This window comes from Lepidochelys kempii, chromosome 6 (genome assembly GCF_965140285.1).
Source record: "Lepidochelys kempii isolate rLepKem1 chromosome 6, rLepKem1.hap1, whole genome shotgun sequence".
Classification (NCBI taxonomy): Eukaryota; Metazoa; Chordata; order Testudines; family Cheloniidae; genus Lepidochelys; species Lepidochelys kempii.
In genome coordinates, this window is record NC_136385.1 from 124600709 (window position 1) to 124616734 (window position 16026).

Genomic DNA, 16026 nt, shown 5'->3' on the forward strand with positions numbered 1-16026 from the left:
ATTCACTGAGATTGATGCGTCTTCTTACAATCAGGTATTTTGCATGTCAGGCTGGCTACATGTGAAAGTTATGCTAGTGGGCAATTGTGTCAAGCTTAGGAAAAAAGTTGAACAACAGATAGTCTTTCACATTAAACTAACTTGAATAAGCATTGGAAACCCAATTCATGTATCTGCCATTTATGCAGAATACAATAAAAATCCTCTAGGATGGCATGGCTTTATTGCCATTACTGTGAGAATTAACCACCGCAGTCAGACCATACATTATGGTTACCGCGCCATCACTTGCTTTGGTATTCTTGCATCTTAGCAAGTGTTAAATAAGGCCACTGATATCTTTTTAACGTATCCCTGCACCCAGAAAGCAGAGCTGCTGTAGTCTTTTGCCCCTCTCTCCTATTGCAATGTCCACCCTACCAACAACGCTGGCTTGCAGACCTACCTCTACTAAAGACGTCTTCATCTGTCCAAACTAAAAGCCTGGTGTGTCTGATATCTCCTCGTGGATATCTGGCCATTAGCTGAAGCTCAGAGCTTTCAGTCTTCCCCACCAAGGCCTCCCTGCTTTCTCCTCTCAATCACTGGAACACCACCACCATCCTCCCTGTCACTCAGACTCACAACCTGGAAGTCATCTTCAACTAGGACCTCCAAGTTCTCCTATCCTGGCAAGGTCTAAATCTTGCTGATTTTTTCTGCATAACGTCACTAAGATAACGGCCTTTCCTGTCTATCCACTCAGCAAAAACTACCATCCAGACTCTCATCTCGATTACCGCAACATGCTTCTCTGCGACCTTGACAAACGCAGTCCATTCTGAATGCTGCTGCAAAGATCATTTTCCTAGCCAGTCATTTTGACCATATGACCCCTCTCTTTGCACCCCTCCACTGGTTCTACCTTCTCTATCACAGCAAATCTAAGCTACTCGTCTTCATTTTCAAGGCCTATCATTCACTATCAAGATGTTGACCCCAGCCTCCATCACCCACTTGTTAAATTTACAAACAAGCACCTTTGTGCTTTCGCCCACACTGCTCCTTACTCTTAGGAGAAGCTTCCCCATAAACCATCTGCAAAGCTACCTCATCAGGGTCTTTCAAACCCTCCTTAGAACTCACTTTTTCCATGATGCCTACAAAAAACCTAACCGTTCGGCTCTGGTGCCGAAACCACTGCCGTCCATGCTCACCTACACAGTCTCATTGATACCTTGAACTCTCCCATCTGTCTGTGCCCACCTATTGTCTCGTCTGAAATTGTAAGCTCTTTGGGGCAGGGACCATCTTTGTTCTGTTGGTACAGTACTTAACACAGAGGGATCCTGGTGCAAGGCTAGCGCTCCTACGGCTACAGTAATCCAAATCATCATCTACAACCCTCAGAGTAGCGGTAGAGAGAACACACACACACACACACCTTTAAATGTTACCGATAAGAGCTGTTCTTTACATCAGGATGTCAGTGGAACACACTGAAGTGTCATATGAAACTTCCCAGGATTAAAAGACTGGCCTTACAACTGGAAAAGCTTCTTCAGCAGAACAAGAAGAGCAAAAGTGTTATATCCGTGTGGGCTTGGGAAATAAGGGCTAGAACCTGCCCTATGCTAGTATACTCTTGCTGTTGCACTTCTCCCACAGCATAGAAGGGCATTAAAGCTGCCCTAAATGAGAAGCTAAACGTTCCCTTGGCATGGAAGAGTGACACAACCGGCCTCATGCACCCCCATCTCATCCTCCAAGCTGAACAGGAGCGACAGTGGGGCGGTTGGAGGGCACTGCGCTCCAGTAATCCCAGGCCTTTGCAACAACCTCTGTGGAGAAGTTATACACCAACACAATCTAAAGCAAACAACCAGCCAGCCCCAGGACTGAGAGTGACAGAAAGGTGGCATAAAGTGCACCAAGCGAAGCTTCTCCAAATCCAAGTATTGATCCCCTCGATGTGAGATCAATTTATATATTGATTAGCAACACCTGCGTTTCTCACCCATCTTAGGTTATCCCCACTGCAAAACACATGTTGCAACAATTGCTGGTAAAGAATCACTGATCTCATGCAGATATTTTTGTTTTCTACATCTTGTAACATTATAGGGTCTATTCCAGTGATACACGCTGTATATGCATGCCTGTTTAACTCACTACTGCAAATGCTTACTGTTAAGTGCATATCTATTACATTTACATCAGCATGAACTCTAACGAACAGAACACAGTTTGAAGCAGAGCAATCACTGGCTATACAGTTTTTCAGTAGTTTCCTTCTGACCCTGTTCTATTCTCAAGTAAGCAGATATGTATCTTAGTCAAATAGTGCGTCCGCTCTCCAACGCCATATACAGTACCGCTGTCTGGAAATCAGAATTTGGGCCCTAGAATTTACAATCCCACTCCACAAACATTCAGTTCAAAATTTTATAGTCAGCTTGTATTTTAGCACAACAGAACTACAGATGTTATTAGTGCCTGGTTAAAAAAAAAAAAAGAAAAAAAAAGTCAAGCTTTTATAATACCTTAATCTGCATCTATTAAATAGCTCCCCTTACCTTAGGCAAGTCGCCAGCTACTTTCTGCCTCTCACTTTGATCAATTTTAAGTTTTGCTAGCGTATCATTTAACTGTGTTTTCAGCTGTAAAATAGAAAAAAAGAGTGAGGCTCTTTTTTAATTAGTATCCTTCTTGGATTAATCCAGTGCATCGTTGATTGCAGAAGGAAAAAAAAATGACTAACAATTACTACACACAGGGGATTAGTCAACATGTGTTACAAGATTTACAAGGAGAGCCAAGGAAGAGATTGAATCTGTAAAGTTAAATGCAAGCAACACACGCTACAGACTACAGAGACGGGGTTAGAGTCGGTGTGACAACTGCCCATGGTTTCAACTTTAAGCGACACTGCCAGTAAGAAAAGTTCATACCAAAAAAGGCTGACGTTTGACTTAGTTCACAGCAAACATCCAGAGTTGAGGAGATTGCCACAATATATTACTAGCTCAGAGCAAACCGTCGCCTCTCTACTAAAATAGGCTGTGCAATATACTGCAGATTGTGTATGTCAGGTTACAGGCATGTTCGCTCACTCTTCCTGGGAACTAGCAGGGGATTACAAAGAACAGTAAGGGTCCTCCAAATGCAGAATTCTTGTGAATTTCACCGTCTCTTCCTCAAACTCATCTGCTGCAAACCCATCCAAACAGGAGAATATTCCTGTACATTTTGTACGCGAGAAGTACAGTCCGTTTGCTACCTCATTGCACGTGAACATGCAGCAGGGAGAGTGACGGGATGATAACGCCCCCTACAGACTTCACCAAGACAGCAGCTTTGGTCTGTAGTAGTTTGGCTACCTTGCTAAGAAGCTGGGATTTTTAAATGGTCGCAGCTGTAGACCAAGGGGTGAACTTTGCCGGCGATATTCAAACGGTCAGACAGGCAGAACCGTGACTGTGAATCCCGCAGTGTTTATAACAGCCCTGTTAAGATGTGCATTTCTTTAAGCAAAGGCAATGTTCACTTTTTAAGGTCTGTTTCCTTCGGACATTAGGCAGTTTGCACAGTAATAAAGTAAATTTTTGCTCTCCAGGGAGGAGGTTGCAGTTGTCAATGTGGTTCTTACAAGCCAGGATTGGAAGGTAAACCCAAACAGAGAGGGCACTACACATGTAAAACCAGGTAATCAGAAACCTCCCAGAGTATTCAGAGTGGTGACACCAGCATGGGGAGGTAACAGCTGAGAGCTGGAAGAGTGTCTGCATGCTACCAACAGCCTCACTTCGCTTCTAGAACTACTTATCTCAAGAAGTTTAAAAAACCCAAACCTAAAGAAGGCTTAACCCAGACCAGTTTTGCATCTGTTAAGGCTGGTCAGCATGATACTGCAATCCAGCTTGGGGAAATTAATGCTGGGTTTACCATCCTAGCTAACACTCAAAACGGGCATGGAGACTAGGAGCGGGGAGGTATCGGAGTTAGATTAACCTTCACACTGGAAAATATGTATATGGAGCAGCAGGCCAGACCTGGGTTCATCCAGCTCCACTTTGAAAAACCTACCAGTGGCAGCATTAGTTATCTGTCCGTGTTCAAAATCAAAATGCAGCCTGGTACACATTTATATGCCAGTACCCACTCAGCTATTTCAGAGCAACAATAAGTGACTGAGCAATAGGAACAAACCAGAGAAGTTTGGGCCGATTTGTGTATGCACAGAGTTCTTCCCTCTGTACTTTCACAACTCAAATTATGGTGGGTGCTCCGTATTCTTCTCCTTCGTGTTTATGTGTAGTGTTTGTGTTCTAGATATCTTTGGAAGAAAGCCCAAGGTGGTTTTCTATGTTAAGTTGATTGGCGCACACACGTTTTTGGTAATTCAAAAGTCTCCTACATGCAGCTACACTTGTTTGTCTAAATTACATGAAACACCGATCCTGAAAAAGCTCACTGAAGTATGAAAATCTTAAGGCTTAAGACTTTTCTAAAGAACCAGTCATGCTATAGTTAGGAGCAGAGAAAGACAAACTGTAAAAGTCATACTACAAAAATGATATTGCAATGGACAAAAACACCAAGCTGAAGAGGTTAGCAGACAGACAGGATTTGGAATGGTTTCTCCATATAAGCATAATTTGAGCCCACTGGAGAACACGTTTCTTACCAAATTTAACTCTTCATTTTGTCTTACTGCTTCAGAATATGAATCATCAAGTTTTTTCTGCAATTCAGTCAACAGATCTTTGAGCTGAAATGAAGTTTAGAGTTTTTAGGATTTGTCTCCTTAGGATGCCTGTTTGTCTTCTGCTCCGTTATTAATGTGTCCATCTACCCAAAAGTCACAAGCACCATGTCCTCAACTCTGATAGTTAAGGGTTCTATCATTATGCCAATTGACTTATTACCACAGAAAAGAAAAAGGAATGTTGTTTTCTCAGTTATGTTTACCTCTCTGACTTCTGAAACGTAAGTGGATCGCTCTATTTCTGCCTTTTCTAGTTCGCTTTCCAAATGTTCTCTCTCTTTTTTAAGCTAGAAACAGAAAAACAGAGTTAACATAGTTTCTGATGGTTTCCTTTCATTGTTATTGTTTTCGTAAACATTACTGTTGAATATAAAATAATTATTTATCTTCTCAAACCTTGCAGCTGGCACAGGTTGGCCATTTAAATTCAGATTTATTTGAACTTTGAACACAAACCTTCTAAAAAGTGTTTGCCTGGAGTTCGGCTCTCAAGACTAGAGTTAGGAGACTCCATAGGAGGCCTCATTTCCACAAGTGGTGAGCATCCATTGGCTCCCACTAACTTGAACACTTAGGGAAATCCAGCCATTTATGGAGGCGCCTAAACCTAGCCTTAGGAGCCAGACTTCAGGCACCCACTTTTTCAAGATCTTCACCACAAGGTTTTTAGAGTTGAATCTGCAATGCAGCTTAATCAGCAATACAAATCTGCTCTACTTGCATGAAACAGTTCCCAAAAAGGTTTCAAATGTAAGTAGTGACTTAAGATGTTATTGAATGGAAAGCTTCAAAAGGGATGAAATATTTAAACGTACAGTTTCAGCTTCTTTGATTTCTTCCTTTAATCTCTCTATTTCGTGCTCCAATGAACCAACTGAAGAGCGCATCTGCAGTTTTCAATACAGATGAATACACAATTTAAAGGTTACCATAGATCTATCGGAGCCACAGTAATTCGTTTAAAAACAGAATCTTGGTGCAGTAAACATTTTGTAAAACCGTCCAAGTCTTGGGTATGTTAAGGGGCCTCCCCTCCCACTCTCTCACATACCGACCGCCCCACCCTCCCTATCACAATACAAGAAATCCTCTGTCTGAGATATTTCGATCCCAAACAAAGGACTCATTAGACAAGTGCTAAACCAGCCCTCTATTATTCATACTAAGGCAAATGTCCTTCATGTTTGCTTGATAGGGAAGATGGTGTCCATTCATAAACTATTGATAGCTAAACCCAGCAGATTTCGCTATATTAAAAATCTGTATTATGACAGCAGATGGTAGTGCATCTATAGTTAAAGACATGTCAGCCTGTTACAAATCTCTTAACCAAGAGGTTTATAATTCAGCTATACACATTTGCTTCAGGTTGATACCCTGGGTTTCAAATTCTCAGCCTAGAAGTAGTTTAGAAAGAATTTTTTTGAAAAATTGGTTTGACCTGTTTTAATTCTGGGCTAGGGAAGGAAGCGGATAAGAGTTACAAGCCTCCTTTCTGCTGCTCATGCTATAAAGGGATCCTTTTTGAAAGGAAGGAAGCTTGCAGCTGATTTTTCAGTCCTGTTTTAACAGCTTCAGAGAAATGGTTATGAATCAACTGTAGCTAACCTTTGACACAACCACCCGGCTCTGTATGCACTGATGGATCACTGTATGCATAATCCGAATTGACAGTGTGAAAACGGAAGACTGAAAAGTGTGGACAGTGATTTACTGGGGCAGAAGAATTCAGAGCCTAGGGCATGTCAGTGGGACACTTGGAGTTCGTTAGATACAGCATTCTCAACTTCCTGTCCTATCTGCTATGCCAGGTTTCTGTACACTGTTGAACAGCGGCCACCACAGAAATAGCTGCATCGCAGCAGCAGTGGAAAAAGGGAGTTCACTACAGTTGTACATGGACTTCGTAAAATAATTTGAGTTCCTTTGGGATAAAAGACAACAATATTTATTTTCTTTGTTTGTTCTTACTACTGTAAGGAACTGCCCCATAAATCTAAGGCACTTTGTAATGCCTTAAGTGTGTAGAGGTCTCTCTCCAAAGCAAGGATGATCTTACACACAGCATCACAACGCGTCAAGGCAAGCCCTTGACGTTACAGTGAGAGATGCTGGGTATTTTACTACATTGATTACCGATTGATTTAATGTTGCATATAAACAGCGGTTAGGAAGCCACCTAACAAATGAGGTTTGCAAAATATTCTAGTGTTAGTCTGAACCACGCACAAAATACCCAGAAGAAATGAAAAAAGGCTCAGGAGACAGATCTTTATAAATACCTGTCTAAGTTCCTTCTGCGACTCTTCAATTTTTATTTTCCAGTTGCTCTCCTCCTCTTCCACACTCCTCTGTAGTCTTTGTAAAATCCCCTCCTAACACAGAATTTTAGTTAATTTCATGATAGGAAGACTGACAGTTTGCGTGTCATTGGGTGGAAGTGACATGGCTCCCTACCGTCTCTGCAAGGACTGCCTTGTACTTCTCACACTCCAGCTGTAACATTATATGCATTTCCTCAGCCTCCTTCAGCTTCTGCTCCACAGCCTATGGGGTGGGGTGGAGGGGTGGAGAGAAATCCCACAGATTTTACATCAGTTGACACAGATTTATGTTCTATGATTAATCATCTTAATGTAACTATCAAGCCCTGTGTTATACACATTTGCAGGACTTTATTCCGCAACAGCATGGAAAGGAAAACCTTCAAATGACATCAGGTACAACATTCAACTAAGGTTCTTCCTATGGGACTTTAACCTTTGTAATGATAAATGATTGTGGTGCTATTGAAAACAAGAGGTCAGCCTCACGTGCTCAAACAGTTCAGATCTAATGGAAGGGTTTTTAATCCACCCTGGAGTCTGGAAATGCTGTGCCAGGCATAAGAACAAATACTGGTTTTAGCAGCATGCAACTGCATGCTGCATAAAGTGTTCCATTACACTGGGTTATAATGAAGTGTTTTGTAGATGTCTGACTTAAGTTAATCAAGAGCTATAAACGTGACCAGTTTTCGGACGAGTAACAGCTGGTGCTGTATTTCAGCATATAACCGACAGACACTCAATGCTTAGTAATGTCATGACACTGCAGGAGCAGTGGAGAGGGGAGGGGAAGTTTAACTGGAAGCCATTAAAGAATGGTTAAACCTGCTTTTCAGTAAATGTGACCCTCCAAGGCTTGCTGTCCACACAGATTCCACATGTCCCATATGTGAAATCAGATTCTTTTGGCCAGCAGTGTCCATTGGGGCCGCACCTACACCCTAGATCTTCTCACACACCCCCACGCCAGGGCATAAAGGACCCAATTGTCACTCAACTCATTCATCTATACGGGGTCCAGACGACTGCACTAATTAACAGTAGCCCAGAAAAACAGGCGGACACTGCTGGGGTTCACAGGGGGTAAGAAGGAAATGAGGGACAGTAGGGCCCACTCCACCCATCACACATTCAGGTGAGTGGGGTACGAGGAGACCTAGGGTGCAGGTGCAGCCCAAACAGACACCAATGACCAAAAGAATCTCGCACATATACTCCAATAATGGAATCCGCATGGGCAAATTCTCAAAAGACCCACCAGTTCTTTTTACACCATTACATAGTGTCGCTCTCACAATTTCGCAAGATTTTATTTGCCTTTTTAAAAACTGCTCCGATCCCTTCATTATAGATGGTTTGTTAATATCATTATGGATGTCAATTTTTATGCAGCCTGTTATCTGATTTGAACCTCATAAGCAATTCACAAGTTTAAACAGAAGATCTGTGCTACACAAAGGGTAGCATATACTATTTGTACTGACCTTAACCTCCTCTGACCCTGAGGACTCTCGTAAATATTCTCTTGCCATCTTTTCAAACCCATGCATCCATTCACTGTAACTCTGTTAGGAAAAATGTATGCAATTAAAACCATCCACAATTTAAAATCTGGACAGGGAGCTTATTTTAGAAACGTTTCCTACCTGAAATTATGGTGTGGATTTTCAACTCTCAGTGAATGGGAATCTAATGCATACCTCCTATCCGAAGGAGCTGCATAGTCAGTTTTGTGCCCTTAAACAAACCTGACAGAGTCCCAGAGGGAGGGACACTTTTCAAAATGGTAGTTTCCAAAGGGGTAGAGACTAAAAACTTGTGTATTTACGTCATCTGTAGATGCTAGGATGTTAGTTGTTTTTGCAGATACAGACTAACACGGCTACCACTCTGGTACTTGTACATGAAATTGGCTGTTGCCACGTTGGCGCAAAGACCTCGCCAGGAAGGTGGCTATGTAAGAGCATAGGTGCCAACGCCGTTGGTGCTCCGGGGCTGGAACACCCAGTGGAGAAAAACGGTGGGTGCTGGGTACCTCCCCCGCGCCCGCAGCCCCACCAATCAGCACCTCCCCTGCGCCCGCAGCCCCACCAATCAGCACCTCCCCCTCCCTCCCAGGGCCTCCCGCCCACCGCGATCAGTTGTTCAGGGCCTTGTGCACTCAGGGGAGGGTACAGAACGAGGTGGAAAGAGGCAGGGAGCAGGGAGTGGAAGAGGCAGGGTGGCGCTTTGGGGGAAGGGGTGGAGTGTGGTTGGGGCCTAGGGCAAAGCAGGGGTCGAGCACTTTCCAGCACAGTAGAAAGTCAGCCCCTCTCTGTGTTAAGTGTTTATTTTAAATACTCCCAAGATTTTAAAACAAAAAATAGAGCCTCAGGCTTTGTAGCTCAATTCCTCTCCCTCTCAACGCATTGAGGTTGACTCTCAGAATCAAGCACACTACTTTTTCGTACTTTTGAAGACATTCTGGATTCAAACCAGTTTCTTCGCTGGTTATAAAACTACTTTAGAAACAGCCTAAAAAAAGTCGGTTAGTGGAAGATGATGGGAGTGCCCAGCCCAATGTGGGAAGTCAGGCCAGCAACTATTTATATTGTAGCAGAGCCTAAAAAGACTCCAGTCAGATATTGAGGCCCACTGTGCTAGGCAGTAGACAAGTACCGGCCCTAAAAAGTTTGCAATCTTGGCACATGTCAAGACGTAACAGATGGCTGAAACAGATCCTGGGGAGGCAGCATGAGGCAACAGTAATCCAACCTTTTTTTTTTTTGTGCAGAGACTTGCTGTGAGCACACATGTTACCAGCTGGCAGGGTAGATAAAGAGTATGACAGGTTAGATGCAATGGAATACACAGACTAGCTTATCTTACCAAGTTGGAAGGAAGAGACACCTTGGGAAACAGTTTCTGCAGCAATTCTCTAGTTTCCATCTCTGCAGTCTCCAAGTATTGCTGCCTTTCCTGCAGTGAGAGAGAATGGGTCTCATGAAGCAAGTAATCAATTTCATAGACATGGCAATATCCTTTTCTAGGCCTAAAATGGCACATCTAAGCCAGGGCTTCGTTTTAGACTAACGTAGGCTCCATTATTTCAAATATGGCCAATATTTTTCTGAAGCAATTCAGTTTCAGAACTTGGCCTTCACATTGTTTCTTTTTATTTGCATAACATTCTGCTCTGATCTAAAGCATTCCTATGGAATTTTATAGGATCGCTCAGTCACCCTGTCAGAACATGGACTACACTGTACAGAGAAAACGCATCCTCAGATTATGTAGACGCTTCAAATCAGTAATAAAAATTAAGTGATATTTTAATAGTAAAACATTAGAAATTGGAATGTAGAAAGAATCCACATTGGTTTGGATCAACTTTATCTTTTTTTTTTTTTAATCACCCCTAATTTATACTTAAAGACAGAGGAAACCGTGTTAATGCACATGTGAACCAGGTCAAGAAAGTAATGTTATCTTTTCTAGATTTTTATTTTACTATACTTAACAGGTCACTCCTCCCTGCCGCCCTCTCTCTCAGAACCCTGGATGAAATGGAAACTTATTACTAGAGCTGGGTGAGATTCTATACGTTTCCTTTGCCTTTTTTGGGTGTGTTTTACAATTTGTGGCAATATGAGCCCCATGACAAAAACACAGTATTATTTTTGGGCTCCTTAATGTTAAACAGGACCACCTATGAAATGTTTAGTTACCGTATTTGTAATAGATGCGTTTGTATGGACTTTTTGCCAGTCAGTTAACACACTTCTCTTTATTCAGGATGTTTGGATTTATTCTGAAACAAGGAAAGTTGTACCAACTGTGCTCAAGGGAAGCATTCCTCACTAAATACAATTTTTTTTTTTTTAATTTGACATATACATTTCTGAGCCTCCTACTCTGCAATTACTCAGCTGAAAGTGACATCTGCAGCCTTAGTAATTTGGGATCCAGTGTTAGAGACAGATGGGAGAGACACGAGGCCGTGAAGCTATGCAGTTAAATTTAATGTTAGCTTTCAGCAATATAGGCTTTACCGAAAGAAGCAAATGCCAGTTTCATCAAAAATCTTCAGATTAAGAAAGAGCAATTAAAGGTAGCAAGAAGCAGCTACATAAGCCTATTCCTCAAAATGCTGGGCTGAGCTAAGAACATGCAGCTTTCTTTTAAAACATCTTTGGAGATTCAGACCAATTTCCTCCTTCCTCTGGCTAGCTGACCCTCCCTCCACACCCCCCTTTTGTTGCTGCTATTATTAAAGCAGCAACACTTCTACTGTTTTGACATTTCAGGAATTTCAGTCCAAGTTTCCTTTCAGAACAACCCATTCACAATTCCGTGATTTCACGCTGAACATGTGTTTCAGTGGGAGTTTGAGCTCCCCATGCTTTCAGGAATAAGAATTTCCCACTAAATTGGGGGGCATGATTTTTATCGAGGTTTTTTAAAATAATCCAATCATTCCTATTCATTCAGCAATAAGCTTATTCTGCCTGACCCCAAAGAGAAAGGCCACTGACCACTGAAAGCAGTTCAGAGGTAAGTGATAGGGTCTGCCTTTTGACAGTTCACCACAAGGATAATGATTAACAATTATGCAAACAAAAACAAATCAGCATGCCCACAAATTAAGAAAAATAAAAGTAATTTAAGACGACAGGTAGAAGCAGAGGTGAAAGTATATGAAAGCTCATTCAGAACAGACTATTTAAATTGCAGTAAAAGTTAAATGCTTCAATTGGAATTAAAAAACCAGCTGCAGATTTGTTTCTAGCTTAATGCATTGTTTCTACCAGTTAACATTACAACCTTGGCAGTCTTGTTCACTTTGTCCTGCAGCAATTTTTCAGTTGATGCCAATGCTTCCATTGCTTTCCAGTTTTTCTCCCGAAGGTCCTAATCATTTTTAGAAAGAACGATTTCAGTTCATCCAATATTCAAACTGTGTCTGCTTTTACTTCAGAGGTCTATTTTGCATTACACTCAGTCATTTGCATTTAAATGCTGGTTACTGCAAGATGATTTTGCTGAATAAGATGACGCACACTAGCAAAAACAAGTGTGATGTTTAAGAGTTTGAATGAAGAAAGAAAAACACCAATTTCCCACACATACACCCACCCATGTAGTCAGAATTGTCCCAGTTATTGTACTACAAGCATATTAGTACTGGGCTAACCACCCTGCACTTTGACTGCACTTGTGAGAAGAAAGAGGAAAGTACTCAGAAGTGAGGAACACAGACACCAAACCACAGATTACAAAACAGAGTTTAGGCACGTGGAGCTGCATAATTTAGAATGAATCTAAATACACATGGAAGTGTATATGTTTAAGTCCCAATCCTGCAATAGGATCCCCTCCAGTAGATCCTTGCACCCAAGCATGGGATCAGGGCCTTGATTTGCATTATTATACAAAACTCATCCTCACTATATGGATTAAAAAGAGACCCCAGCTTCATTTTTAACCCACCCCTTTTAATTTGGGAGTTTTGCCAGAGTGATGAGCACATTCCCAATCTGCCCGTGAATGACACAGTAATTTGCTGTGCTCCTACTTCTTTCTTGGCAAGGTCGTCACACATGTTCTCCGCAAGACGGATCATATTTCACAGTTTGGAGCCCGAGGTAACTAGTTAACTCGGTTTGAAGATAAAATATTGCACCTCCATTATCTGGAAAGGGTTGCTGGGTTGGGAAGACTGCTGCTCCTTGGGAACTTGCCTTTTCCAGCCTTCAAAACTAACAGTAAGTCCTTAGCAAACTACTGATTAGACTGCTGCATTTTTAGTTACTAAACAAAAAGCTTGAAATCCAAACATACATTCAACATTTCTGCGTCGCCACTTCTGTCGCCTGAATATCCCAACAGCAATGTAGTTGTTACAGAAGAGCAAGCACGTCCCAGATAAATTGTGGAGTGGAGTGAACCTAAAGGTGTGGTCTCCCATTAGCTTTAACTGGAGTTGCGTGTATAGTGAAGGGGGCACGTACACTTGGCATTCCACAGAACATGAGCCAGGTATACAAGAGACAAGATCAATTTACTTTTCCATGCTGACTATTCTTTGAGAACATGTGGTCATTGGTCAACTCCCCACCATTTCTGGTTTTGCTTTGAAGCTATGTTGTTGCTCACCATAGACAAGCGAGCAAGTGCTCTTCTTAGCATTTTCTTGTATTACAGGCATCCCCTCTACATCAGGCAGCCAGAATTTTCTTGACTCATGTGCTTTAGAGATTCTTACACGCTGTTTTGCTTTATAAATAAAGTTTGATCTGTTGGATTTGTCAATGTTTATATATTCATTTTTTCCTATTAAGACACCCATAACATCCTTCTCCCATGCCAGCATGGGCTCCGGACTCCTGTTCTCCAGCCTGGTACAGATTACGCATGTTGTGGAAGCAATGCTGTAGGTTAATGCATGAGAAGAGATGAGTGCAAGCATCACTTTGTTTCACCCATCAGGTGATAACCGGAGCACTGACAAAGCTGCAGTAGAAGGAACACTTGCTGCCCATCACCTTTCACTGTGAGAATTGGAATTAGACACTTTTAGAAGTGGGGGAAGTCAGATTTGAGTCATGAAGGTATTATTTTTCTGTGCTGTCTAACACACAAATCAGATAAAGGCAACAGTCTTCCCCTCATGCCCCAATTTTCCCCAGCGACAGTCTAAGTTTGACATTGCGGTTAACCATGTGAAATTTAAGTTTATGAGAATGCCATTAGATCTTGTTCTCCAGCAATTTCACCTTCCCCCATGGTTAAGAGAATGTACAAAGAATTAAATAGCAAAACTCAAGTGTTCGGCAAACTAAGGGATTCTTTGGGTAGCTGTTCCCAAGGGAGAAACAAAGTGAGCACACACCCTGGTACAGGGCTATAGAATAGAGGTTGTTCTCATGGCAGCAGAATATTGGGCACTGTTTAGTTTTGTGCACACAGAAATACCCCTCAAGTTTTTGAAGAATTCACTTACATTGTTCTTTTTCCTGTGTTGCTCAACAGCATCTTTCAGGGAGCCTAGCTCATTTCGGAGACCGGTGATTTCGGTCTCTTTCCCTGCAATACTGAATTAGCAGAACAGTCAGTCACAAATCTTCACATGCAAGATACTCAGAGGGAAATATTGACATTTTCTCCTTCTCCCACTTGGCTTGTAGCGAAGGCGGATTAATGTAGCCTGCATGCAAAACAGGGCAATTCTGGAGAGATCCACTCATCTTGCACAGAGTCACCATCATGCACTACTCATTGAACAAGAACACGATTTCAAACATGTAGTCCTCATCTGAAAGGTCTTGCATAATTGTGCCGTTACATCTTTGAATTATTGAATCATAGAATATCAGGGTTGGAAGGGACCTCAGGAAGTCATCTACTCCAACCCCCTGCTCAAAGCAGGACCAATCCCCAACTAAATCATCCCAGCCAGGGCTTTGTCAAGCCTGACCTTAAAAACCTCCAAGGAAGGAGGTTCCACCACCTCCCTAGGTAACGCATTCCAGTGTTTCACCACCCTCCTAGTGAAAAAGTTTTTCCTAACATCCAACCTAAATCTCCTCCACTGCAACTTGAGACCATTACTCCTTGTTCTGTCATCTGCTACCACTGAGAACAGTCTAGATCTATCCTCTTTGGAACCCCCTTTCAGGTAGTTGAAAGCAGCTATCAAATCCCCCCTCATTCTTCTCTTCTGCAGACTAAACAATGCCAGTTCCCTCAGCCTCTCCTCATAACTCATGTGTTCCAGTCCCCTAATCATTTTTGTTGCCCTCCACTGGATGTTTTCCAATTTTTTCACATCCTTCTTGTAGCGTGGGGCCCAAAACTGGACACAGGACTCCACATGAGGCCTCACCAATGTCGAATAGAGGGGAACGATCACATCCCTCGATCTGCTGGCAATGCCCCTACTTATACAGCCCAAAATGCCATTGGCCTTCTTGGCAACAAGGGCACACTGTTGACTCATATCCAGCTTCTGCAGAAAAGGACCTAGGGGTTACAGTGGACGAGAACTGCTGCCTAGCCATTCGGTCCCTAGTCTGTAGCACTGCATGCGATTCTTCCGTCCTAAGTGCAGGACTCTGCACTTATCCTTGTTGAGCTTCATCAGATTTCTTTTGGCCCAATCCTCCCATTTGTCTAGGTCCCTCTGTATCCTATCCCTACCCTCAGCGTATCTACCTCTCCTCCCAGTTTAGTGTCATCTGCAAACTTGCTGAGGGTGCAGTCCACACCATCCTCCAGATCATTAGTGAAGATAGTGAACAAAACCGGCCCCAGGACTGACCCTTGGGGCACTCCACTTGATACCAGCTGCCAACTAGACATGGAGCCATTGATCACTACCCGTTGAGCCTGACAATCTAGCCAGCTTTCTACTCCTTCTTACTCCTCCTCTTGCTCCCAATGCTTTTGCCTTACTGCTCATTTTAGTTTCTTCCGCCGTTCCCTCCCAAGCCCTAAATCAGACTGTCTCTCTCTCATTGCCTGCCAGACTCCTTTCTTCAAATCACTCCTCAAAACCCATTTCTTCCAGAAATCATTTCCAACAGCTCACCCTTAGTTATCTACTTCCTCCCCTTCCGCAAGGGATGTTTTACTTCTTGTCTATTTTAGATTGCAGGCTCTCTGGAGTAGGGGGCATGTCTGCCTGGGTCCATAGAACCCAATGTGAGGTATTTAGCAGTATTTAAGTGATTGTAAACCAGAGAAAAAAAAAGTGACACATTTTAATGCATGAGAATGAGAGCAAGAGACCATTACACACACTGTAAACAAGCACCTCATAACCTTTAACACAATTCTTTCGGGATGCTTCACTTCCAGCTTGTAATTCCTGAGCTTCTCCTCAAGATGATATTTAGGCCATCCAGGCAATTTCATGACATGCACAAGAATTCACTGGGAAGCAAAGATCTAAAAATTCACTTTGCTTGGAAC

General features: G+C 42.5%; 1 protein-coding gene across 10 annotated transcripts in view; it reads right to left on the bottom strand.

Moving 5' to 3' along the window:
• The window catches only part of KTN1 (kinectin 1), a 111819-nt gene that overhangs the window by 6716 nt on the left and 89077 nt on the right, over positions 1-16026 (bottom strand). For 3 of the 10 annotated variants that reach the window (XM_073350030.2, XM_073350028.2, XM_073350027.2), the window contains 10 exons: positions 14057-14147; positions 11878-11964; positions 9943-10032; positions 8559-8639; positions 7205-7294; positions 7030-7122; positions 5563-5634; positions 4951-5034; positions 4667-4750; positions 2556-2639 (listed from right to left, as the gene is read on the bottom strand). In XM_073350030.2, coding sequence (XP_073206131.1) covers positions 2556-2639; positions 4667-4750; positions 4951-5034; positions 5563-5634; positions 7030-7122; positions 7205-7294; positions 8559-8639; positions 9943-10032; positions 11878-11964; positions 14057-14147 — 856 coding nt within the window. The remainder of the gene's footprint in view (positions 1-2555; positions 2640-4666; positions 4751-4950; positions 5035-5562; positions 5635-7029; positions 7123-7204; positions 7295-8558; positions 8640-9942; positions 10033-11877; positions 11965-14056; positions 14148-16026) is intronic. The other 7 variants (XM_073350036.2, XM_073350033.2, XM_073350035.2 and 4 more) reach the window with 4 other exon arrangements.